Source organism: Falco rusticolus, chromosome Z (genome assembly GCF_015220075.1).
Source record: "Falco rusticolus isolate bFalRus1 chromosome Z, bFalRus1.pri, whole genome shotgun sequence".
Taxonomy (NCBI): Eukaryota; Metazoa; Chordata; class Aves; order Falconiformes; family Falconidae; genus Falco; species Falco rusticolus.
In genome coordinates, this window is record NC_051210.1 from 40261142 (window position 1) to 40288223 (window position 27082).

The following is a 27082-nucleotide window of genomic DNA, read 5'->3' on the forward strand; positions in this document are numbered from 1 at the left end:
TGCGCAAGCGTGCCAGCAGGTCAGGCAGCATGCTTATATTGCTGTGCAAGCCTTGAGTAGCAACAGGTGCAGGCTTGAACCTTCTTACCTTTATAAAAGTGATTTATAGGCACGTTTTTCCTTCCCATCCTCTCCCCTCCCCTCCAGCTGCACACTCCTGTTTCAGCATTCACCCCGTTCTATGTAACACAGCTGAGTCTTACTGTTAAAAAAGTTTCTGTAGTACCACAGCCTTGCTTAGAAGCAACCTGATCAGATTCCTTTTCCCCAGCTTCCACAGACTGTAAACATGACTCCACTTCCACCTCCAAATAAAACGTGCTTATCCACAACCAGTGCGGAGGCTCTTTCCTACCTAAGCACACAGAAGCCCAGGAATCACCAGACATGCTGCCTAGGAAAGTCCAAGTAGAGCAGAGGGCATTCACGCCGCGCTCTGTGATCAGAAAGGCATAGTGACCAAAGGGCAGCATTTCAGGACAAGATTCATTCCCTGCAATGAAGCACACACTGAGGACTTGTTTGGAAAAGACAAATGCCATTTCCCCCCCACCTCAGGTTCTCAAACAGAAAGGTCCCAATTAGAGACCAGACACTGTTCTCCCTATGTGGGCCCCATCTGTGATCAATGACATCTGCGATGGGAGAAAAAAAAAATTCCAAAAAGAAGTCAGAAAAAGCAAGTGACTAAGAAGCCATGTCTAATCCTTCTTCAAAGGTGGCACAGGCAGGGTCTCTCTTCTGGTGTCAAAGCTGTCACTATGAATAAGTGGCTCAGTTAGGACGACTAATTCTGTAATCTCAGTGCTCCTTAGCCTGCCCCTCCTGGCCATGCCTAGCAGGAGATGGACACACAACAGGAACTGGCCTCCAGTTTTCATTTTTCTTTTACAGCAGGCTGACAAAGCGATGACAGGACAGTGACCTACAGCACAGTTAAATGAGAAGAGGGCCACCAGCACCAAGGTAGTGTGACAGTTTCAGCATCTGCTGGGAGAGTGCATCCCCACCATGCCCGAAGGCTTTTCTCACTGTGTTCCCATTTGCCTGCCACCATCTCCGTGCTGGGGGAGGGGCTCCTATATCATAGTGCATGTGAGGTAAGGAAACGTTTAACACAGCACGCGAACTCACTTAACTTGAAAAACAAAGGCTTTTAAAAATAAGTCTTAATTAAAAATGTACACTATTTATACTGGAACCAAATGCTTCCCCTTCACCCTGCCTTTTCAGTATTGCCCGTTCAGCATGTCAGTATTAGTGCTGTTTGCAGCCTGCAGCAAGATGGAGATGGCAGAAAGATGTCATTGGCTGCCTTTTTAACAGTTTCACTGGAGATGTGTGCTGAGCTTTGCTTTGCTGTGGTGCTGCTGGCTCTGAGGAGCAGGGCTGCTTCCTGGCTGGTGACAGAATAAAGACTTGCACTGCCCTGCAAACCTCCCTGCGCCCTCAGCACTGGGAGATGTGCTGGCATTCCATGGGACTCCTCACCAGAACAGGGTGGGTCCCAGACCCGCTGCCCGCAGTGCTAGCCCTGCACCTGCACCTAACCCTACATCGCCTGCACTTTCCCCATCCCTGCTGGAGGGCTGCTGAGGTGCTCCCGGGGCTTTGCTCCTGCCTGCCCTCCATCACTACTTGTCCCTTCTCCCTGCTGGATGCTGCAGTGAGGATAGCTGCGTGTGTGAAGGCACAGGCTGTGGGCAAGTAAGGACTGGGTGCAGTGGGCTGGGAGACCCGGTACCTCAGGGGGAGGGGAAGGAAGACCAGGTCCCAGCCTCAGGCACAAACAGCCTCATACTGCTGCCTCCACCAAGAAGCACTGCTGGGACAAGCCCCATACCTTCAGCAAGGTAAGACTGGCTTGGGCATATGTGTATGTCCTAACTGACACCTTATCCAAAATGCATCACCACAACTGCCTCTCCATCTCATATACAACCCCCGCAACATCACTCTACTGAAACACCATCTACAATAACGGCCAGAACACCTCTGGTATCACCATAATTTTTTTTATATATATTAACACAGCAAACGATTCAAATATTTCCCATCACACTGTCCCTCCTGACTGTCTCTGGACGGAGTCTGCCTAGCATTTTTACCCGTACAGTGCTTGTACATGCATTTTGACACAAGCTATTTATACATGCACATATAAGTGTGCCAGGCTTATAAACCCAAGCATTTTACTGGGAAAAAGTGCATAAACACCCATACATCTGAAGAAGAAATCCAACTCTGAAGAGTTTGAGATCAAGCACGCTAACCGTCTGTTACCAATTATTATTAAATTATAACTCCTGTTCAGCAAAAGGAAAAGCTGCTGCAAGTATCCAGGCAACAGTAAGCTATCCCCCTTTGCTTATGCCCCTCTCTCCACTCCTCTACTTCCATCTCCTCCCTCGTGTAACTAGAGGCAAAAGAAGCATCTTGCTTTTATCTTTGGTCTCCCACAGTGACTGTGATCCAAATATTTGTGATTTCCAGGCAAGAATACTGTCATTGACAGAACATGATGCTCTGTATGAAAATGACACTCATATTCCAGGCAATGAACAATGTGGCTGCTTGACTTTTCCATAGCTTAGGTCACAGCCGGCCTGCCCAGCCTGTGCTCACATCCTTCCAATCTTGAAAAGTTCGGAACTTTGTTTCCAATTTTCAGAACAATTAATCTTTTGATTTTGACTCTAAAGGCAAGGACCTTTGACATCAGTCTCACAAACCCTTTTCACCAACCTCCCTCAAAAATTCTTAAATAATACACTGATTTTATAAACTCAGAAGAAATATGCTCATTCCCGAAATGAGAACATTTAGATTTTACTCCGTATTTCGGATTTTTGAGTCACCTTCTCTTTTACGCCCTGCTCCTGAGAACACAGTTTCCCTTGCAGCGGCATGATGCTTACCCGATGTGGAATTTAAAACTCCTCTCCAGGTCACTGCAACCCCAAAGGTATTTAAATGGCACAGAGTTGAAAGGAGGACAGCAGACTTTTAACCCAATCAGTGTAGTCAGTGACTCAGTGGTGGGACCAGATCTGTGTGGCTAAGGTAATGATGTCAGAACCAGCTATGGTTAGCAGCTTTGAATTGTCCTGTTTCTTGCACTATTTAGACCTCACAGGGTTATGGCATAGCAGATTTTTTCCAGCTCTGTATTCCTATCCAGCCATAACCTGCATCTGCAGGCAGCCTTTATATAGGAATAAGAAGTACTAGATGAGCTATTTGGATGTAGCCTCAAAATCAGTTCATTTTAAATAAAAAGTTTTTTCAGATTATTTTTTTCCCCAGAATTTAAATAAACAAAACAAACAAGACCAAAGAGGATGCACCACACAAGCACAAAAATGCCTACAGGTTCATAATGGAACAAAAAACCTACTGGTGATAGCTAGGAGCTTTTGTTTGTATTTTTCAGACCATATTCTCCTTGATATCCTGATGCTATGTCGGTGCTGTCATACATATGCAAACAGAGTAACCTTTTACATGTCATGACAAGGCCAGGTGGTTTTATTACAGTGCTAGGTTTGTATTGCCCTACAAAGAAATACCGTATAACACTGTATAAAGCAGTTCCACCCAATTCAGAACACCTTTGGGATTGATTTCAGAATCCCAGAGGACTCCACCACTAAACTGTCTCGACAATAGGACACAGAAAAGCAGGAACTGTCTCCAATTCCTTCCTCTATGTATTCTTTGGATAAACAGTAAAAAAACCCCCACAAACCAACTCAATTCCATAACTGGTTCCCTCTTACTATCAGCTCCCCCACTCTCCAAGTCTTGCTTAGTTGCTGTACTGCCAGATAAGGAGGAAACTAAGTCCCAAAGCCAGTTAGAAAAATAACGGGTGGTAAGTGAACAGTACCGGTAAGGGCCCCGGTCAGGTCCTTGGAAACTCTTGTTAATGCCACACAGCAGCAAGTGAGATCACTTGGAACGCACATGTTGCTGTTGGCTCCTGGAGGGGTGCAGGATGAGGAGTGCTGACTGGTGCAAAGCTATTTCCAGTGCTCCATAAATCTCGTGCTCTGATCATGCCCTATGGAGAACTAATGCTGATGGACAGATTTTTCTATTCTTAATGGGCTGGGAAAGCTCCCATACTTTGCATGTAGCAACAAAACAAACCCAAGTGATAGCTACTTGAGATTATCTTTTGGTCCGTATCACTAATTCATCCCAACACATCCACTCAGTTATGACGGACACATGAGCCAGAATCAGTCCCAGGGAAGACTCCCACTGCTGTTACTGGAAATGTTTTTCCCTCATCCTGTTCCAATTTTCTTAGCCTCACACTGAATTTTGGGCCTCATCTTTGGAAATCGAGTGCCATATTCCTAGAAGCTACCCTTTCCAAAGCTCCTTTCATTGTGAAAAAAACCCCAACTCCTGTGAGTGCACACTTGTGAAAAACTCTTTACCAGCAGTAATACCAATACCATCTGCACCAAAGAGCCTGCAAACTGCATTTAGATGCAACACAAGTAAGAACATAGAGCAGGGTGAAGACTCCGAACATATCAGTATCACAGAGGACCTTTTGACAAGTGGCCGCTGCTCTAGTCTTTTTAATAGTACAATTTACTTTGTAGGAGACAGAGAAAGTCTACTGTACACTGAAAGCAGTCCCTTTACTAGTGAAAATGGGAAAGATTTTCTAGGACAAAGAGATATTCTTTGTTAGTGTTTGCCAGGGGAAGTATCAGGAGAAAAGTGGGGGGGGGGGGGATAATTATTTCTGTGAGTATAAGTGTGAAAAGCATCAGGCTGATAATAGTACAGAGATTTTACTTTACAAAAAATCACGTTTCCTCTATCTTCTTTTTTTTTTCATTTAATGAACATACCACCTCAGTAACGGTTGGGTATACAAACATCAAATCTGATTTATTCCAGAAACCAGTCTGGCATGCGGGCTAATTGCTCTACAGAGCTTTTTCTAAGTTCCTAATTCCTAAATACTGAATCAGTAATTGCAATTCAATTGCAAATAAAAATTTTTTCAATGTAATCTTACCTATCTCTAGTGCCATAATAATGCTCTGAATACAACATCAAGCAAGGAAAAGTCAGGTGAAATTTACTTTGCCTCTGTGATAAATTTTTACAGCAGCTATATAAGTCCTGCAAAACATGCTCTCCTATAAAAAATAAGGCATCTCCTGACTTGGCTTGAAATTGAATAATAAGCTGTATGTTTAAATATGGAATAAATAGAGAAACCATTTTTAGTTTGCAGAAAAAAAATATTATTGTATTCACTTATCCCTACCTTCTGAAGAAAGTAATGTCCTGTAATATGCTCATCAGCTCAAGATGTTACCTTTTTCATCTATTGAATAGATGTTCATACGAACAATGACATAGGTTAAGGAAAAGGATGGTAGATCTCCCTCTTTGGCTGCAACACCACTATCTGAAATGTGCCTATTTGTTGCTACATAGTCTGGTCAAGAAGCACTGGCAAGGCTGTCAAGGTATTTGCCACACATTGCTGATTTTACTCAAAAGCTGGAGACTGCTCCTGAACCCCTGCCCCAAGGGAGAACTAGCCCAGTGGCTATGCTGAAAGGAAAGCTCCCTCAGTGCCTTGTCTGCCCGTAGGCATGGGCTGACCTTTTCTGGGTAGTCCCCTTTTCCCACCCAGTTTTACAGTGTACTCTACAGAGCTCTGTTCCATGTGGATGCCTTCCAACAATGCCCAGCCACAACCGGCAGGACAGCTGAATAATGCAATGCGAGAATGTGCCTAGTTCAATGCAGTCACCATCCGATGGGAAGAGGCAGGACAGATATTGCATAATAATTCATTTGTACTTCCACATCTGCCAGCTTTTCATGGGCTAGGAAAGATCAGTGAATCAAAGTTATTTTGTCCTAAACAGAATTCTCATCACTTTTAGGACAACAGGCACCTTATATGGTTTGTATTAGCATTAATGGATTTCTGTCAGTGAAATAAGATGCCACCACTTTATAGCCTCGGTCTCATAAGCAGACCTCATGCACAATGAAGTAGTTGTGTGAGAATGACTTTATGCCACCCACCCGACTGACAATATTATGATCTTAACTCATTTTACTCACATTTTCTGCAGAAACAGTTACAGTCTCTCCTCTCTCCCCCAAATATACCACATTATGATCCTGAATACAGGGAAAGCATTATGTAAGTGAAGAGCATTTCAGCCAACTTGCTGATACAAGGAAAACTAACAAAGCAACTTTCCATATGCTGTGCAGGCAAGGTATTTTACAAAAAAACTATGCCTGCAGTAGGAAAGAAAGAAAAGCTACTTCTATGGTGAAAAGCCTGGGGAAATACACCATAAATCTTTCTGCTTCATCCACATTATATTCTATCATGAGGTCTTAGATAATTCAGCAACAAGTAAAACATACTTGCAGAAATATTGCCTTAAAAAATATGGTCTTAAATAGGACTGAAAGTGTCACCCACTGCCCTTCTCCTATGGCCTTAGCGATCTTCTCCCTGGTGCCTTCCTTACTATTCTGCAGGCTACTCGGCCGTCCTGTGATCTTGTGCACACACACGTTACAGGCCTCTCCATGACTGAATGACAATGTTAGAACAGAAATAATGGAAGTAATCACAGGGTTCTCAAGCTAACAGATTGATTGAGTGTTATCCAGAGCTCCCAGTGTTGCCTTTAGATAGTTGTAAGTAATAGATTCCAATTTTTTTTAAAAGAAAGTCCTCAACAGCCTAGGCTCAAACAAGATAAGCTTCCACAGTCATATAAAAAGAGGTGTCATCAAGGTTAGGCAGACTTAAAAAAATAATAGCAACCAGAAACTTCCCATGTAGACCAACTCTCCATGTTCTGACAGATGCTAGAATTTGAATAAATTAAATATCTGCATAAAAAGGCAACCTGAGAAAGAAGCAAAACAGAAACAACCCCAGATCCACCTTCAATTCTACTATCCTACTGTGCTGTCTGATGGCAACTGTAGCTGCTTTGTAACATATCCAAGCTCTCCTCAGTCAGCCAAACTTCCAGCTGGACTTCGTTGTCTTCAAACTGCAGCCAGCTTCTATAATGCTTCTCTTGGATGCAGGACATGGTACATCCTGGATATGCAGCCTGTCTATGAGCTATCTTGCTATGTAGCAGTAGGCAGCTCAGCAAGAAAATAGGGAACATGAAGAGAAAACTGAGGACACAATCATTCTTCCACGCAATCACCTCCTCCTTGTCTGACAAGGTCTGAGCCACAATGGGCTCAAGACACTGAGGAGGTGATGGAAAAATGGCTTTCAACTTCGGAAACCTTCACTGCTCTCAAAATGTTGTTTCAAGATATATTGGATATGCTCAATTCAAATAATTCACATCAGTGAATTTAATCTCTGGAAAACAAATTTTTAGTCTTGTGCCTTCTCAGATGTTCCAAGGTTTGAACAGTAAACAGAAAATGAAATCATTATTTGTTCTAGAAGTGGACTGAAAAAAACAGGAGTCACAAATTCTGCAATTAGGCAGATACACTACAAGCCTCTTGTAGCATCCAGGACTGGGGGCACACGAGTTTAAAATGTGATTAAGCCATCAGTATCCCATTCCTAGCTCATGTGGCTCAAAGGCTGCTATCTGGAATGCTTTATGCGTTATGAATCAGAAATACATTACCTAATGTCTGATGATTTTTTTAGCTGAAGCCCTCAAACAAGTGTCTGTCTTACAAGGCAGTGGCTACCACTGGTCTCCTACCCTCACCTGAAGCCACATATCTGTGGTGAGACCTCACTTGAGAGAGGACAGGGACTACACTGAGTTGCTGAGAAGGCCCCAGGAAGGACTGCTTGAGCACTCCTTGAGCAGAGATCAACAGTTAAATTCCAGGCAAAGGCTGAGTCGTACCTCTCTCCTCTCCTGGCTGGTACAAAGCAAGGATTAAAGCAAGGCAGGCAACCTGCTGCAAACCCTCCTCTCCTTTCTGAAGTAAGATGTGCCCTTATGTTGGTAAGACTGGAGATGCATGTGGTAACAAGTGGTCAGCAGTAGCAAACGGTGCTGTTGGCAACATCGACTGGCTGAGGACAGACCTGCGTGTTGCTGTGGGCAAGTGGCAGACACCACCAGGTCCACACCTTTTTACAACAAATGCGCTGAACTTTAAAGTCAAAATAAGGATACCTCAGAAACACAGACACAAAAACTTTCAGAAACATGAACAAGGACTTCCCATGCTGTACTTGTGCAGGACAAAACAACCCCCAATAACTAGCTCTGTTGCAGCATTTGTGAAACTTGAGTTAGTGAGCTGTTACACAGGCTTTGCAACGAGTGAACTCTGTACAGTAACTCAAAGACAAAAGAAGCCCAATGCACAAGTACCCAATTTCATAGAATCATAGAATCATTTAGGTTGAAAAAGAACTTTAAGACCATCAAGTCCCACCATTTACCCAGGACTGCCGAGTCCACTTCTAAGCCATGTCCCTAAGCATCCCATCTATGTGTTTTTTAAACACTTCCAGGGATGCTGATTCCACCACCTCGCTGGGCAGCCTGTTCCAATGCTTGACCACCCTTTCAGTGAAGAAATATTTCCGAATATCCAATCTAAACCTCCCCTGGCACAACTTGAGGCCATTTCCTCCCGTCCTGTTGCTTGTTACTTGGGAGAACTCCAGTCAACCAGGCTCAAGCGACCTTGAGCAAATTTTCCCCTGTACTTTCCCAGTGCTAGCTTTGGTGTGGCGCTTCAGTGCCAGCATGCTACAGGACTGAAGTGTCCATACATAACATTCAGGTCCCTTAAAACAGGCAGAGACAGAGGGGTGGGGGGTTCTCTACTGATTTCATCCCAGGAGTAAAATCCACCAGGCAGCTGCCCTCTTTATTCCTCCCAACATACTGACATGACAAGGTGAGATTATCCAAACCCTTTACTTTTTCCACATAAGTACTACAAAGTGTGGAACACTCTTGCCCTTCAAGAAGTACTCTGCAGCATTATACAGGCTATCATTTATATTCCCTCTGATGTTGTCAGAAGACCTTTCAGCTACCTAAAACACATACATAGAAAGCCTTCCAGATTCCAATTGTACAGACAACATTTTATGTACCATTTTTAAGACCAAGCTTTGTTTTAAACACAGAAAAACATACTTCTTTGTGTACCACTCTCATACATTACTGACCATATCATTGCTAATACTTACCAGGAGATTAATGTGACTAACTTCTACTTCTCAAAAATAAGAAAACAAGTTCTTATTTCTTAACTTTCTGCTGCTGGATGGAACACAGCTGACAACCTTACAAAAATCCCTGAATAAAACCTCTGACATTGACAGTTTTCTTTTTTTATTGCCCTGCCTGTGATTTTTTATGCTTGTATTTTTAGTGATCCCTTTCAGATGTTTAGTTACTGAGAGCATTTGAACTCCTGTAACACAACAGAATCACTGTCAGTGATTAATGTCTTCACAAATTAAATCTAGACAGGAAAAGCTCAGCTATAGGCTTGGACTATAGTTCTTTGTCCCTGGGTCAGGACAGGAAAAATCCCCTATGCACATACTGGAGAAACAGGCATGAAAAGTCCTTCCCTCAGGTATGTGAGGGTGTGTAAGCTAGGTGTCTTGGGTCTGATGACTGGTAAAATGCTAATGGTAATGTTATCTTAATTATTGTAAATGTCAGCTAAGCCCTTGTTTTCCCCTTGTAAAATGAAATTGAGTATGCTCCTTTCACTGAGGCCGTAATTTTGTGTGTGTTTGGCTGTGGTTCTTCTTTAAGAAAAAATTCTGACAGATTGCTTGTGTACTTCTTTGCATGACACCGCAAGGAAGAAAAAAGTGGAGAGAAAGGAAAAACCTGAGAAACCAAGCTTGTGGCCTGGTGCTTACAATTCACAGGCATGAAGCAGCAACACCGCAGCTATTGCTTTGACCTATCTCCCTAATAATTCCTATTCCCATTATAGAACCCCTGACATTTCAGTGGTATTCAGATGTGATTAAAATATATTCTAATACCTATAAATAGAAACATCGGTTCAAGTACTAATTGAAAACAAACCTGGCATTTGGAAACCTGTATCAACAAAAAAGTAAAAAGGTGCAGTAAACAGAAACAATTGAAATGCTGTCCATTTTTTCTGAGAAAAAGCTACACACCTATTCTATTGATCTTTGCATTAATGTTTGGATTCCCAAGTGTTTGTAAGTATCCACTCAGAAAATTCAGCATAAACAGTAACAAGAAAGATTTTGCTCTCTCCTTCAATTTCAATTATTGCCATAAAGTTCCAATTCTAACAGGGTTAAGTCATGCACACTGACTTTCTGCAGCCTTCACAGTAGTTTTTAATTCAACAAGAGTCAAATGTCACGTTGTTTACTATGCTCCCTCATTGCACATTACTTTGATCATATGCTACTTCATAACTAACCCTTGTTTATATATAAACCCACATGTCCTTTATTCTCATGGCTGATTCCATCTTACTTCCCCTGCTGAATACTATGTACTTGAAGAAAAGACCCGTTGCAAGGGTGTTTTCAGTCACAAGTTCTCCTGCTTTAATTGTCACAACCCCCCAGCTTAAGAAATCCATGCACTGAGTGTGGTAATAAGATATATTTCTCCCCAAACACATTAAGCTCTTTGAAGCAGGGATGCTAGCCTCATACATGCCTGTACTGGGGAAGGTACATTTACAATATAATAGGAAACAGTGTTTTCCTCAGGGACTTAATATCACTGGGACTTACTAGGAGCAACTGTAAAGCACATATTCCCCCTTAAACTCAAGCCCCAAAGCAGAACATACTTTAGTCTCTCTGAAAGCAAACTTTTCTAAATACATAGTGAGACTCTGGAGCACTCAAAGAGGAACAATATGGGCTGGCCATGGGGAAGAATTTTAGACCATAACAGACACAATTGCATTTGGAGACAATACACACAACTAAAATGAACTGGGCTCTAATACACAGTCACCATGACATAATGAGAAATTTAACACTTGAGCAAATGTGCTGCACAAGGCACATGCACAATAGTTATGACATCTGTGCTGCACTGTCTCTTAACTACCATGGTATGCAAACGCACCTGGACCTACACAAAACACACAGAAATAATGAGTAATTAAGGCATCTGAAGATGTAACAATACCAGAGTTAAGAACATCCAATTTCAGATTTAGATGTAGAAAAAAGAACTTGAATGAGCCTGGATGCTAGTGGAACACTGTTACTCCTAGTCAACAATGCAACGCCGTATGCCAGTGAGATTTTTCAGAGTGAATTACCTCAGCATCTTGCTCCCGAAGCTGGTATGTTTTCTCTAAGCACTGAAGTACTCTAGGACACAAGGTCTTCCCCTCCAAGAGGTACTCCAGAAGTAGGACCAGCTGGTCAGGAAGAAGCTAAGAGGAAAATAAATGCCATGTGTGAATAAAGATGTCTACAGACTGAGCAACTAAATGGAAACAAACCAAAGAGGACAAGACTATGATAACCTGTGTACTTCCAGCATGTGCTTGAAATACAAGAACTTCTAGCTGGTTTCTGAAAAAACACAGGGTTTACGTGTCTGTTGAAAAACTCTGTGCTGGCACCCAATTAAGACTCATTTTCCATGGTTTTCATTACTATAGTTAGATCAGATCTAAACTATGCTTATCTTACTGAAACATAATCATAGCTTATTAAGTAAGATTTTTACAGAATACATACACTAAGTAATTTCATTTAGTTTGTGCCTGGAAGGAATAAAAGAAGCAAATGATTTACAGTTCATAATTTCAGGAATCAAGCAGATATATGAATGTATGATTTTTAAGAGTGGCATTTTTTTATCTGTTATATGAACAATTATACAATACTTGCAGTGAACAGTCACAAATAAGTAACCCACAAAACAAGTGTAACGACACATTTTGAGACATATTTTAGTGCAGTGAGTCATCCATCATTACATCATAAAGACGCATCAGTGTTATGTTTGTGGCACACAGAGTATACATCTATCTATACATGTATATATATTTAGTAGTCACCTGACTCTAGAACCTATCATTTTGCAGCTCAACCTAATGTAGCCTTAAAAGAAAAAGCAGAAGCCTAATGTAGCGAGTGCTTAAGTGCTCTGTTTAATAGGCTTATTGGATGAACAGATAAATAATTCAAACTGAGATCAGAGAGAAATTACAACAGCTGCCAGGAAACATCTATTGGAAATTCAGGGTGATCAGTCAGAAGTTTGTTACATGCCCCAAAGCTTTCCCCACTATTCATCATTGTGGGGCACCTAAAGAGGAAGGGGAAAGGGAGAAGGAATGTGAATTTAAGCTTTTGCACACAAAAAGAAACCAGGACTGATCACTTCCAATGTTCTCCAGACCAATTAACGGAAAAAGATATCCTGTCACTTTAACACTACTTCCAGCTTTTATCACATTTGGTGATTCTCTGCTCCTGCTTTGCTGCCCATGTCCCCTTCTGCTGCGTCCATGTGCTAAGCAGGTACAAAATGAAACCGGGTATAGAAAGTGCCTCTTCCAACAACACACCCCACAGCCAGAGCCGTTTATGTGGACTGAACAAGTCTAGACCCCTGACCTCTGACAGCAAGTCCATGAAGATATCCAGGATCTTCTGATGTCTTAATCTGTAAAATATTGCCATTGACAACTAACTAAGCAACACAACATTTTCTTCCCTTTTAGTCTGACATAATTTAGCATCAGTACTTAAATCAGAACAAAGAGGAAAAGAGATCTGCTTTAGTTTCCTCGCATCTTTATTTCCTTCCATCTTTTTTATTATTGAAGTTGTATTCTTGGAAACTGAAAAAACCCTCACACCTTACTGGAACATTTTCTAAATGATACCAAAGCCTGACAACAAAATGGAGTTGTTAAAAATAGTCAGACAATTAAAAATATTGAATATTTCAATTTCACGATAACTACTAAAATGCCAATTTGAATGTCTATTGTGCAGTTCAACAGCAGCTGCCTGGGGGATGGTGAGACACTAAAAAAATAGAACAAGGAAGGCTTCTGGGAAGTGGCTCTGCTTGGAAACTGGATTCATTCTGAACACTAATAAAACCTGAAATGTTGCAGAACACCACATACAGAAAGGTAACTTCTGATTTAGAAAGCCTTCCCTGCTAACTACAAAGACAGCAGAGCAATACTTAATTTCTAGAAACTGTAGAACAGCTGCTTGAGTGCATCAGTATACAACAGCTGAGAGTTATTTTATAATATATCTCCAGTATAATTGCTATACAGATTAATAATAGCTTTCTGTGTGTGAAAGATAACATCACAGAATCTCATGGAAGCCAACAAAAGCACAGCGGCAGAGCAATGGCCATGTCTTTAACTTACCTCTGCCTAGTACTGTGCTATGGGGGAAGAGTTTTCAGAATTTCAGGTTAAACTCTTCTCAGTCTAGATTTGAGACTGCAGAGAAAAAATCTGAGACTATGGCTTCTGTTATTTTCCCACGTTCCAGCTGCTCAAGATGAGACTCTACATACCAGTTTAATGGTCATGGTTTAATTAGAGCCCAAGGTAGGAGCTGGCGAACAGGGGCAGAGCGGGGGGGCAGAGCCACAGAAATGCTGACTGACTTGTAACCAAGTGGCACTAGTGGGCGCAGCTATTACATTTTGTTCTCCCACTTGCAACAAATAAAAGGAGGAACATTCGCTTTCGTGTCTTATCCTTACCTTTTAATAAAAGAGACTCTGCCTAAGCGAAGAAACTATCCTAAGCAAAGAGGTGGAAGCCTGGCTGAAGGTGCACAACGGAGACTACTACAAAATTCCTTCAGTCGTTTGGAAATCTTCTTTTCCCCAAAACCACAGCAATATGAATAGCGCTGCCTCCAAAGAAGCTTTTTAATGGTTATAAATAAACTTCACAAAATTCCACTCGGATTTTCAGCCAGAAAAACCCACACTCGATTATTTTTCTTTTTCCCCACCACCAGCCTTATTTGTGTCACCCACCTGTTACTTCTTGTCTTTCACACCACGAGAATTGGTTGGGGTGCATGTCATTGATATTCCATTTGTTTGCCTTATGCTTAATACAAAAGGTCCCCTGCTTTTAAGTGCTACCAAAACATAAATGCTGGAGAAAACAAACAGTAAATATCCTTTCAAGTGTTGTGAAGCTGTTTTCCTTTACAACTCATATTTGGTGCATGCATATTGAATATCTAACATAAATAAAAACACAGTGCAGCTAGAGCAAAATACAGCAGGATAAAATTCACAGTGTCAATGTGTATCTTCATGTGGAAAACATTCAAAAAACAACCATAACTCCCCAAACACAAAACTGTCATGTTCATGTAAACAATAATAATAAAAGTTTATTTGCAAAAAATCACACTGAACTGTATTGGAGCATGCTCAGTCAAAATGTTCAAACATACGTGATTATTAAAGTAGATCAATCAGAAAACGTGGCAAGTATCAAGAACTAGTTTTCATTAAAGCAATGATTGCTGCAACAGCAGCTATTTATATTGTAAAGTAGATAGCTCCTGTCCCAACCTATGCCTGCTGCATGGAAATCATAGTACTTTTTGAGGGTTCCCCCTCCCCCACTTGCAAGTACTGACACTATAGAGACAAAATAAATTAATATGTTGTGATCAAGCACACCAGAGGTTTCCTGTCATGCCCCATATAATTAAAAATCATCCCCACTATAAAGCTGTATCCCAGCACTGTATATGTTATCTTGCCCTTACAACTGTAAAACATCTCCTACATCTCTTCAGCCTTGTGAAAGAGTTCACTTTGTCCTGCCACTAAATAGCCATTCGTCCCCTGCTTCCCCTATGTTACCTGAAGTGGTGGTTTTAAACTTTGAGTAATGAGGTTGTTACCTCTAAAACAAACTGCAAATGATAGGGAGTATCAAAATCAGGTCTGTATTTGAAAAGGCAAATGAAAAAATTGAAGAAAACGTAACCAAACTGAAAATAACTCAAGAGTACTACCAAAGCCGCTTACTGGGGCTGATTCCATGTATGTTACGGGAACTAAGAAAAAGCATGCTTTGTATTTTATTCTTATCGCTACAGAAGGCACTTCAGCAATTATACTGTGTTACATGAATGTCTCAAGGCATTAGTAGGTTTTAAAGGGTTTCCACAAATAACCTTGGAACAAAACTGTGTGTTTTCTGAATCCTACCCCTAACCTGTAAAAAGCACAAAGAAAACAAATCTCGCCTCTTCAAAGATCTGATGCGGCAGCTACAGAGGTCATCAACCTCACATCCCAGACGACCACCCACATGAAGGAGCGTATTTATCAGTTCCTACATTAACAAATGCAATAAATGCCAGATTAACCCTTTACACTAGAAAAATTGTCGCTGAAGCATTTGACTACTGACCTTTCACAGCCATGAAATGTGACACAGATATATCTACTTCAGTATCCACAGCACCAGCACTTGCACCGCACCCCTAAGCCAGGACACAAATCACCAAAGTAGTACAGCTGGTATGCCGAATATCCCATTTGCTCCTGCCTGCACTTGAATGAAGTCATTGAAAGCCTCCTCAGAGGGGAAATCTGCCTCAGACTAATGCAGCAACCGATTGACAGTGGCGTGATTTCTATTATTATTCCATTATCACACTGGGATCTGTGCCTAAACAGCATGCTTCCTCCCTGATGCCATTTCCTTTTATCCTGGCTCTAGGCTAAAAGCAGATCAATAGGAGTAATACATATGATGTCACTTCAATTTACAGCTACTGCCTCCCTCTCTCATGTGCAGATAGATCGATTCTTCCCAAAAATGGTTAAGAAATGCACCAGGAGACTCTTCTCCCAGAAAAGGGTTCTCGGCTATATTTGTCTGTGTAACCACAGCAAGGAACTGTTTACACTGAGCAAAAACAGGGGGGAAAAAAAAAAAAAAAAGTCACTACTGTGCGCTGGAAAATGCTGGCTGAAATACAATACAAACAAGGCCCAAAGCAGAATTAAAGTAATTTGACCTTTGAAAATTTTACAGAAAAGTTTCAAGTTTCTAAGGCGCAATGTATTTCACCCGTATTTCTCAGGAGAAGGCAGCCTTGTCCCCTCCCAAAACCATGAAATGTCTTGTCATTTACATTTGTACACAATTTTCCAAAGCCAGACTGAATTCCATCTCACCCCTCTCCTAGGAAAAATAGGGAAAAGCCTCACCCCAGAGTTCAATAGTGAACGGATCCCTTCACACAAAATTTAATCATGGAATCACAGAATCCTTTAGGTTGGAAAAGACATTTAAGGCCACCGAGTCCAACCTAGCACTGCCAAGTCCACCACTAAACCATGTCCCTAAGTGCCACATCTACACATAACTCAAATAACTCCAGGGATGGTGACTCAACCACTTCCCTAGGCAGCCGGTTCAATTTCCTCATTAACTCCAGATAAGAAACTGCTACTAGTCCAGGAGACAGGATTTATAAGGGCCAGGCCACCTCTGCACCTATACTCTGAACTCATTGAGCAAATCCCTGAACAAATCTCATGTTATAAACTCTCCACACAGACAATTTGCCTTGAGGGCTGTTTTCTGCACTCAGCAATTAAAACAAAAAAAACCTTTGTAAAACAAATCTTCCCATCCCTCCAAACTGTCCAGAAAATTGTTAGCTTGAAAATTCCAGAAAACACTGCATATTCAACATTTTTCAATAGACTTTGTCATTGTTTACCTCAAACAATATTCTTCAGATGCTGTTTTCATCTGTGCAGTGACTTCTTTTAAATGAAAAAGGCTCCCCCTCCCCCCCCCCTTTCAGGGCTAAAATGTACTCATATCAAGTAACATACGAATTCAATAAAAATGTTGACGCTAACAGCTGTTAACTAGCATAGTGCAGCCAACTACTGAAGAGTCTAACTCTGAAAGAACTAGTCTGCAGTTTGATTAATATGCAGAAGGAAAAAAGTAATCTGCAGCTGACAAAAAAGTGCTTTGAACTCTTTACAAAACAAAACCCATCTATGTCAGAGGTTGACATAGTTCAACATTTCAGAAGTGCATAGTGAAGCAGACTGTTCTGTTTAATTTTATTTGGGTCTGCATTTTTATGACTGCCCTCTTGCTGAATAATCGGCTCCCCTTCAATTACTTATTGAAGATAACTAATCTCACTATAATTAAAAGCAAAACTAATACCTCTCTCTAACACATTCTAATCTGCTTATGAACGACACTTCTACAAAATGTCTTCCCTCTGTGTGCAGTTTTTCTCAACCTCTGCTCACACAGTTCTTTCTGTGCTTGGCAACTCAGTTTTCAACATCTACTTTAAAAAAACGCAAAAAGCCAGGAACCGTACAGGGTTTTAATCATGGAAAAGAAATTCCTATGAATTTGCTTCAAAAATTACTTACTTCAGGAAGTAATGATCATAACAAGTTCATCAGCATTTGATTTGTGTTGTACTTAGAATGCTGTTTCTGGGACATTTACATCTGGTATCACTTACTTCATACTAGTAGGACATAAGAACGACACTGAGAGAAATGTATTTAATAAACAACTGAACTTGCATTTAGTTCCCAGTGACTTTCCTATTTGTAACATCAAAATTAAGGCTATCTTATTTTTGGAAGCAGACCGTCTATGCCAGAAATAATTTTAAGGCCACTACCTCCCCAAATATAAAGGTTTGATTTATTCTGGCCACACATATGGTGACATTGCTGGATGAAGGACACAAATCCCAAAGAACAGCACAAACTTAATTATGCACAAAAGTCAAAAGACCTGATCTCCATTGACTTTTAACCCTCCTTTTCAAATGCAAGGACAAAAAAAGCAGTAATGAGAGTGGAACTGTTGATATGCAAGCAATAAATGTTATGACACAGCTACAATTTAAGGTGGGCTTCTGAAGGGTTCAAAAACTTTTTGCGCATGTGTTTGATTTCAATTATACCTTAACCTGGTATGTGTAAGCTAACGTGTCCACAAAGCAACAAAACTTGTGAAACTTTTTCCAAGTGAGCAATTTATTCAGCATTTTTAAAGAGGAGCTGCTAATGGGCAAGCCCTTTACAAAATGTGGCTGTTTCTTTGAAATGTCCTCCTCAAAACCTGTCCTACATTAACACTGATTTGTCAAGCAATGTTTGCATAACCAAGGCTGTACTTCCCTAAAAGTTACAGACACGCAGTTTGGGAAGGCTCTTGGGATTATTTATGTGCTTCAGCTTTGTCACATTCATACAGATTTTTGTCCTGTTGCATTTAAATGCTATTTTGACATAGACAAATCGTTGTACAAACCACATCGTATTACCTGCACCAAACCGTTTGGCACTTATGAATCAAACTTAGCATTTGACTTTCTTAGCACTGAAAAATACATGTAGGGTAGCATGAAAGCAAAAGTGGACAGGAAACCGTGGGTATGTACGTTAAAATACTGTGAGATAAAAATGCAAGGATTTAACTTTATAAATTTTTTGAGATGACTTTCAATGCAGGAATCAGCAGCATAAATGAAAGTTCAAATGTTTTGCATTCTGTGTCTGATATTCTGGTTATGCATTACCAGCAATGTTTTTAAAAGGCCAGCCATTGCTACTGGTACAGAAACAGACATTTATTTTTTTTTCTTAAGCTATAGTACACAATATTTCCCTGTAATTTACTTAATGGAGAGAAGATCCACTTACAAAGAAATTCAGCATCTGCAATCTAATATAAATGCACTGAAATGTCAAAAATTATTAAACCTTTACGATCTAACATACTGCTGAGCCAGCAAAATGAAAACCAGGTGGCTTCCACTACAGGTTCAGTCAGGTTATACAGCGCCTTCCTTCAACCCCATTTTTCTCAAATAAATGTTTCACCATAACTTTACCCTCGAGCATAATAACTCCCTTTTAAGCATAACAGACTACACATTGTGTATTCTATGCAGATTATCATCTCTGCCACTTACTACTGTGTTTCCAGCATGCGCTGCTCCTTGTTTCAGATGAAATGGCCACAGCAAAAGAAAAACTGGACATGAGAAGCCAGATTTCACATTTGAAATCATACTCCACAGGACCATCACTTAGACTCACTGGAAACAGACAGCATTGCTCTGACGCAAAGTAAAGTTGAAGCTGGCAACAGCAAAGTCTTCAGTTACCCCTTCACTCAATCTCAGAAGTCCTGAGCACTGGAGAGGTGATCAGAATGTCAGCCCTGCAGTTAGTGCTCCCCAACCACGTGAAAGCAGCTGGCATTAAGACCACCTTCTCATCTAACAGCAGACTCAACAGAGGCACTTCAGGTTCAGCAAACCCTAACTACAAAAAACAAAGCCAAGGAGAACTCTGGTTTTATTTTCCAGACTCAGCCTACTGCAAATTAAAGGATTCACACGGAAGACCAACAGGTCTTAGCAATTGGTTGGAAAATTTCTTCACCACATTGTAGCAGATACCCAAGTGGAAGTATTTGCCTCCTGATTTGTCCATCCAAACACTCTAGGTCTCAGCTGCTGCAAACTATGCACTGATGCTGAGATCAATGGCAGTATAAACTATCTCACCTTGAATGACCTCAAAACAGACCAGAGAATGTCCACTGAGACACTGAAAGAAAGTTGTAGACTACAGACACTGAAAACCAGTGTTTCAGTGGCCATTCTACCAACTGCGAAACAAAGAGTTGAAGAACCATTATCACTGTATGCTAGCCACAAGCATCAGGGAAAGCACCTTCAGACAGATTTCCTTTATTTTTCTGACTGTATATACTCAAAGAAAGAGGGATAAAAACTTGTGAGCCAAAGAAAATTAACTGATTTCTTTAAGCTTTGCTAAGTTGCAAATTACTGGCCAAGTAACTTCATTACCCAGCACTGAGTGCTGAATTGTGTCTGTAGAAACTACTATGGGCAGTTAACCTACCTCTTCAGTCCAAAATCCTTGCAACCGAACTGAGCAAGGGCTAGCTTGAAAAAGTATCTTATTTTTCCTCGAGAAACTGGCACATGCATGGAAATTCCTGGAACAGAAATTTGTTCTACCTTTGCCTACCAATGCAAGATCCAGTCAATGCCCAGACTTCATCTAGGATTGTGTCTTTAATGATCATGGGACTTCACTAAGAGTTTCCCAAGTGTCTTAAGGTGTGGTCAGGTTTGGGGAGATCGCTGCTTGTCCCCAGAGCATGCTGCTTTCTGACAAGTACAAAGTTACTTTATCTGCTGCAAACAGCCAGCATCGTTCAGAGAAAGAACCTGAATAAAGAGACAAGAATTTACTTTTTCTCCTCTAACCTTTCATCAACCTGGCTGTTCCTGATATCAATTCCACTTAGCTCAGGGCTGCAAGATACAACACCACTTCACTAGGGAGGGCTCCTGAAGTTCATCACAAAGCACTGATAATGTCATAAGCCTTCCTGGAAGAAAGGACTAAAGCACAGGTGGAACTGCATTTCCGTCACTTGACTGTTTACTCCTGGAATCCACAAGAATCAACTCTCTTTTCTACCCTTTTTGATTTCAGAACAACAGGTGATGAGTGATTTCATGTATAATTATTTCAGTTGTCTTTTAACATGTGTAGATCAGCTGTATTTCCAAACCTCAGCTATCAATATTTTATTTCTGACCTGAAATCTGGCTCTGGCTCTGATGCACTGTGTGTTCAACACAGCCTGTGCATATTCACAACAGTTTTTCCAACATCCCAGGTCCATTTGATCCTTTGTTGGGGGGTGGTGGGAGTGGGGGTGTTGTTTGTTTTGAGGTTTTTTTTAATTTTTAGGAATACCACTGACCAGAGTGAGAAGACTCAAGTTTCTGAAATACACACATACCTCCAAGCAAGCCTTAGCTATAGACTAAGATAGTTAGTACTAAGTTAGTACAATAGATGTAACTAACAGGTAAGATCTAAACCTAAGACTTCATAGGTGATGCTGGGAACTTAGAAGAGCAGTATGTAGAGTTTGTAGTCATGAAACAGTTTCCATTGACTGATGATGCAGAGACACCAATCCATTACCATCACCTTCTTGGATTCTTTTTTTAACTAAGATCTCACAATGGCCATGATTACAAATCTCCAGCTGTCTAGGAGAACTCTTTCATCATGGCTGAAAGTGATGCAGTTCCACAGCTGCTGTCGCTTCTCAGCCCAGTTACTGCAGTGTCTCAAAATGAAGCCTTCGGCACTTAGAAGATAAGCAGCACTGAACACTGCACCGTGACTCTAGCAAACACAGGTTACCACATGCCTGTCATGTTGGTCTTCTAGTTTTCACACTGGTTCTCAGCAGAATCCCCTCTAACCCTGCCACTGCAGCCTGCACCAGTGACACTGAGAAGTCCACCTCTGACTGCTGACTGAAGGTCACAGGCAATAGCCAGGCTCCTCATTCCACAACTCTCCCCTCAAAGCACACAGACTTCATGAAAGGGAGCCTGAAGGTTTTAATGAGTTGAGCTAAAACTTACACTGTGAACGAGGGACTGGTCACAGGCACCACCACCGGCCTCCAGACAGATGGTAAGTTTGTCAGTTTTGCCTGCTCTAGTACAAATACACAGCAGCACGTACCTGAGAGGGAAAAACAAAAGGGCAACCCTTTCTCCTTCCCAAGAAACCCTTTCTGAAACAAAACACTCCGCTGCACAGAGCTCTCTCCAGGGGGAGAAGATGAGGCAATAAACAACACATGACAGATGTTTGTTCATTGCTTAATGCACTTGTAGAAGCTGCTCAGATCCTACAGTGATGAGTGTGGTACGGAACAGAAAAAGGATATCCCATTGGTTTTATTCCTGATTAAGAAATATGGATAACATTTTCTTTAAAACTATTGCAGAAGACAATTACCATTGGGGAAAAAAAAATCAAGCCTTTAAAAGATCTGAGGACAAGTGGATGAGTGTTGCATGACAGCGTTATTATGCCCAGTACTATTAAAGTTATTAGCAAGAATCTAGCTGCCAGGCTTTCTCATTCAAAATCCTGTATAGGAGGATTAAAATTAACCATAAAAATAAATCCAAGCTCAAACTTGCTGGACATGAACTTTTCCAAACTGCAATTTGACTTACAGATTTTTAGGTTAAGGAGTGCAAGAAATCAGGTGGCTTGAGACAGGATTTGCATACCGTCAGCGTGTGTAGGAGCAGGCCTTCTTAAAACAACAAACAAACAAACAAACAAACCCCCCCCAGCAAACCAAACCCTAGAAGTTAGTTGAACTGCTAATGTTTTCAGAAGTAATTCACAGATAAAATGTGATAAAAGTGCTACATTCTGCTCATGTTTCTCAGATAAGACCTTTTGTAATGCCAAGGAAGATACATGAATTACTTTATCATGTGTACTGACCACATATAGACACAACAGTAATAATTACATTTAGAACCATATAATGGGTTTATTTCTTGATTCACAACTACAGCTTCTTGTGGGAACAACTCTATTCAATTTAACAGAATTACATCAACACACTGGCTCCTGAGGAGCTCTCTTGAAAAAATAAAAATCAGTACTTTCTTGTGATTATAGAAATGTGTGGTGCTTTTATGACAATGCAAGTGACAGAAAAAGAGAAAAAATATTTTAGAGATGTTAAGCAACTACTAAGTTGATGAAGGGTTATGAACAAAATACATTATATTTAGGGCACAAACTGCATTATAAATTCACTCTTACAGTTGGGGTAAAACTAGAGGCTTTAAATATTTTAATTTCCTCATAAAATGGGGATAAATGTAATTTATTATGCCCATTTTTAATATTGGTATATGCATGTAAGCCTGCAAAGATATGCTCACATAATAATTCACTGAAAAGTCTTACCTCTCTCAAACCCCCTTTTTTTAATAAAAAGTCCTGTAATTTTAAAAAAAAAAATTGTTGTTGATAGTGGTGGTGGGGTTTGGGTTTTTGTATATCTGTAAGGAATATTCAATGAGTTGCTTAAAAGACCTTAATTTCATACCACCCCCTCTTAGGTTTATGCATCACATTCCAGAGTACATGGAATCATTTAATGTATTTAGATAAAATACATTAGATAAAATACTTTAGATAAAGTATTTGCAAGTTTATACCCAGAAGCAGGCACAAAGACAAGTCTTCTTGCTGAAATGGAAGAGGGTTCTAGGTTCTCCATTTTCAAACTGAGATTTCCTACAATGTTTTCCATCAATCATTTACTACAACCTTCATTTTTAAAGATATTTGAAAATTTCCAATACTTCACAGTTACTGAGGAAGCAAAGGGTAAAGTGGTTGTTGCAGAAAAACAAAAATACATCCTAACCAAAAAGCCCCACTCTTATTTTTTTATTTATTTTTATTTTATAAACGTGCAGAGAAATTATTCACTTTACTGCTATTCACTTCCATACTATCTTCCCTTTAGCGAAAGGTTCTAACTTGTAAAGTAGAGAGTGCCCCCCACCTCACTCCTGACCTGTGCAATTTTGGGTTCCACTCCAGACATGTCATGTCCTGCTTGGCTCACACCTTTTTACATGGAACTGGAGGAACCCCTGTGGCTGCAGCAAGGACTTCCAGGTAAGCAGGCACCAAGCAAATCACCACGACCGATAGCAGGGGAACTTAGCCTCTACAAAACAGCATTTACTTACTTATTTATTTCTAAGGCTACATGCTACTTCACTTCTTCCTCTTCAGGAAAGAAGGGAGCAGAAAAAATATTGATCTCCAGGAAGGATATCTGGAAAATTTGCTGACCTTTGCCCTCATTCCATACTCCTTATGGAAGGAGAGCTCCCATCAACTTCAAGGGAATATTTACTCACTTAAGGAGAACCAGGCCAGCACTTAATCACTGACATTATGTACAAATGTGAAAATAATCTAGCAGGTACTGCCAGGGAGCAGTGGGCTGACTGGGCAGCAGTAGAGTATTATTTATATACAAATGACTGGATAACCACTGAGTTAAGTACAGTGCTTCACCAGTAATTTATAATCTTATCTACTAATGGAAATAGTTGACTGATCAAGCCAGCTTTAGTGAGAACCCACAGTGCTGTGCACAGGGACAGAACCAAGTTATTTACATGAAAAGTTTAAACAGTGCAACCCCACAACTCATTTAAGAAATTGCTTGGTGACCTGATCATGCAAACCTAATTTAAGGTAAGTCATGAAAGCTTTTGAACACTGAAATGCAACCCATGCTGCAGCACAAGAACATTATCTGCTTAGTATGGATCTTGCTCTTCAGAAGCAAAGGCAAGCGCCCAGTCCATCAGCTTTTTCCATCTAATGAAATCAGTCTCCAGAAGTTTCGTTTCAGATATGTGTGTGCTGCTGGGGCTAAAACAGACCTTAAGTTTCCATTATAAACTGCAATTCTCAGGTGTTTATAACCTAACTATAAAAATTCCCTCCAGCAAGAAACTTAGCATTGAAGTTCTCACCCTGTAAGAGATTTTAAAAAGATTACTTTCACTATTATTTTTTTCAGATACAATGTCCAAGCCAGTTTACTGATTTCAGACAAGTGTCTGTCACCAAACTCCTACCTTCTAGAAATGAAAACTTAACAAATTATTATTTCAGGAAAGTCTAGGGACATTTGCAACTATTTGAAATTAGGATAGCTGTGGTAACAAACAGTGAATAGCTATGGCTACTTCAAGGAGTAAGTATCTGACACTGGCAAGATTAACCCTTCATGGATCCATCTTAAACAACATAAAAGAAAATGATAGCACTTTTTTCTTTTCTTTCAAACTAGGCAGTAGAGATTTAGTTTGCTGTGCGGTTGTTTCCCCGTGCTTAAAAGCAAACCCATGAATAGGAAATACCTCTCAAAATCCCAACCACATCATCACCTACGCCAACAAAATCCCAAGACAACCGCAGTTTATGGGCACAAGGCTGCAAACACTTAGGTGTAATTAACTTTGCATGCACTGAGTACCTTCACTGAAAGGAACATCAATCTACACAGTTTACAGCATCGGGCCCCTTCTTAAATGCCCCTTTTAAAAAGACGTTACAGGGTTTAAGAAATGAAGAGCAAAGTTACACTGTAGAATTTTGTAGCAACATTACAGTTACTGATTTTTCAAACCAGCTCAAACCATGAAAATTCTATATTACATTATACAGACTTGGAGCAATTTCTATTATATGCAGCTTATTCCCTGCAGAATCTAATGAACTCATCAGTTTGTATACAACTTTAGCCAGTTCAGTCTGAAAATACACTGAAAAAACCAACATGTTCTTGGAAATTTGACACTTCCTACTATCCCATTAAGCACTGACATCGTAGCTACGTCAATGTGTCAGGTTTTAAAGCAGTTTCTGTACACCACTGACTTCAGCCTGGGAAGCTGCTGCAGCACTGACTTTCACATGTATAGACACCCGTAAGTCTTACAAAGCTGGGAACTGAATGCACTCAGCACCTATGGAAATCAAGGTCCTCATACCCATAGTGCATGTATTATAGCTGTCAAGCAAAGCAGACACTTTACACTGACATCTCATGTTAGTCTTTATAGTTATTTCACCATAGATTGCTAAGAGGGCGAACTCCTGCCCGCAGTCAGCTTAGCTATGAATCAGTGTCTCTGTCTTCGTTTTGCCAATTGCCTTTGTTGGAATTCCACTTGAAAGACGGAAAATCATGTTAAGCTGCCTTAGATTTCACCGTTAAAAAAATATTTAACCTTGAAAAAACATCTGAACAGACATAGGAAGCTGATTACATGTGTATTAGATATATTTTTTCCCTTGTAAGTTGTTCCTAAAGATGTTGCCTGTATTTCACATACCTCTAAAGGCACGGAACACGTACCAGCTGTGCTGCAAATGCCCAGTCTGGCACTGGCAGGTAAAACACTCTCAGCGGAGTATTACCTTTTTAACATTTCTATTGAACTCTGCAACAGACAGTGACTTTCTTTCACAGACACCCCTGAAAGAAGTGATTAATGATAAAACTGAGTTCTTAACCCTACTAATTGCAGATGGGCAACAGAGGCAAGAAGGTGATATGAAAGGAATTTCACCGACATCCAAAACAAGCACTGTAACCCATAACAGCTGAAATTACTCCAAGAATCAGTAAGGCACATGACAAAAGAAATGCATGTTACTGCGAAAAGGCCAAAAATCAAGGGTATACTTACTGAAAATGCAATTTCAGTTCCACTCAGTTGGCGAGAGCACAAAGTCCTTTAACCTGATTATACCTTTACTGTGGTGCCTCTATGATATTCGTCTTCAGACTAAATACACAAGCTCTTCTTAATCTAAGTCCAATCACAAACCAGTCTTGGACATGCTCCACCCTTGCAATTACATATTGCTCTCAGTGATCATATTCCACCTCTTTCCTTCCCTCCTCCTTTTCCGTACTGTAGCCTTTTTTATTCAACATTCTTCTGGGAGCATTATCTCTCATCTAATAATCACATTAATTAGAATTTTTAATTTTGGCATTTAAACAACATGAAATTACTTTGGACAAATCTTACGATTCCAGGGGCAATAACAACATAAATGTAAAGCCCTTTCTCATCTGCCCCCAAACACACATGAATTTCTAAAAGACAAAAACAGAAGAAGAAATCTTATCCTCATGCTCTCTGTAACAAGATGAGAGCATCCTTTCGCATAACAGCTTTGTTAATTTCAGGTGCTAGTGCACTGACTTCAAGGAAATAAAAGGAATACGTATATCCTTTCACTTTAGCAGCTCACAAACCACGTAGGTGTACCGAGGTTTGCCAAAGGCAGCACAAATTGCTTAATCTTCAGAACAACTGCACCTTATTTGAGATGCAATTTTAATGCAAATAAAAGCAATAAAAGGAAAAAGTAGCAGTCTATTGACTAGCATCTGTTAATTATGAATACTATATAATTAGCATGCTTACAGTAAATCGTAAGTGCTGGTCTGCATGATTTCACAATGCCAATCTCAGTTTATAGGGAGTCTGGCTGGAATAAATAAATAAAGCAATGGTATTTCAGCAGGTCTGTACCATTAACAA

At 40.4% G+C, this 27082-nt stretch overlaps 1 protein-coding gene across 2 annotated transcripts in view; it reads right to left on the bottom strand.

The window, feature by feature from the left end:
* Window positions 1-27082, bottom strand: part of LOC119141279 (aminopeptidase O (putative)) — a 202600-nt gene that overhangs the window by 13783 nt on the left and 161735 nt on the right. For both annotated transcript variants that reach the window (XM_037373415.1, XM_037373414.1), the window contains one exon: window positions 11323-11439. In XM_037373415.1, coding sequence (XP_037229312.1) covers window positions 11323-11439 — 117 coding nt within the window. The remainder of the gene's footprint in view (window positions 1-11322; window positions 11440-27082) is intronic.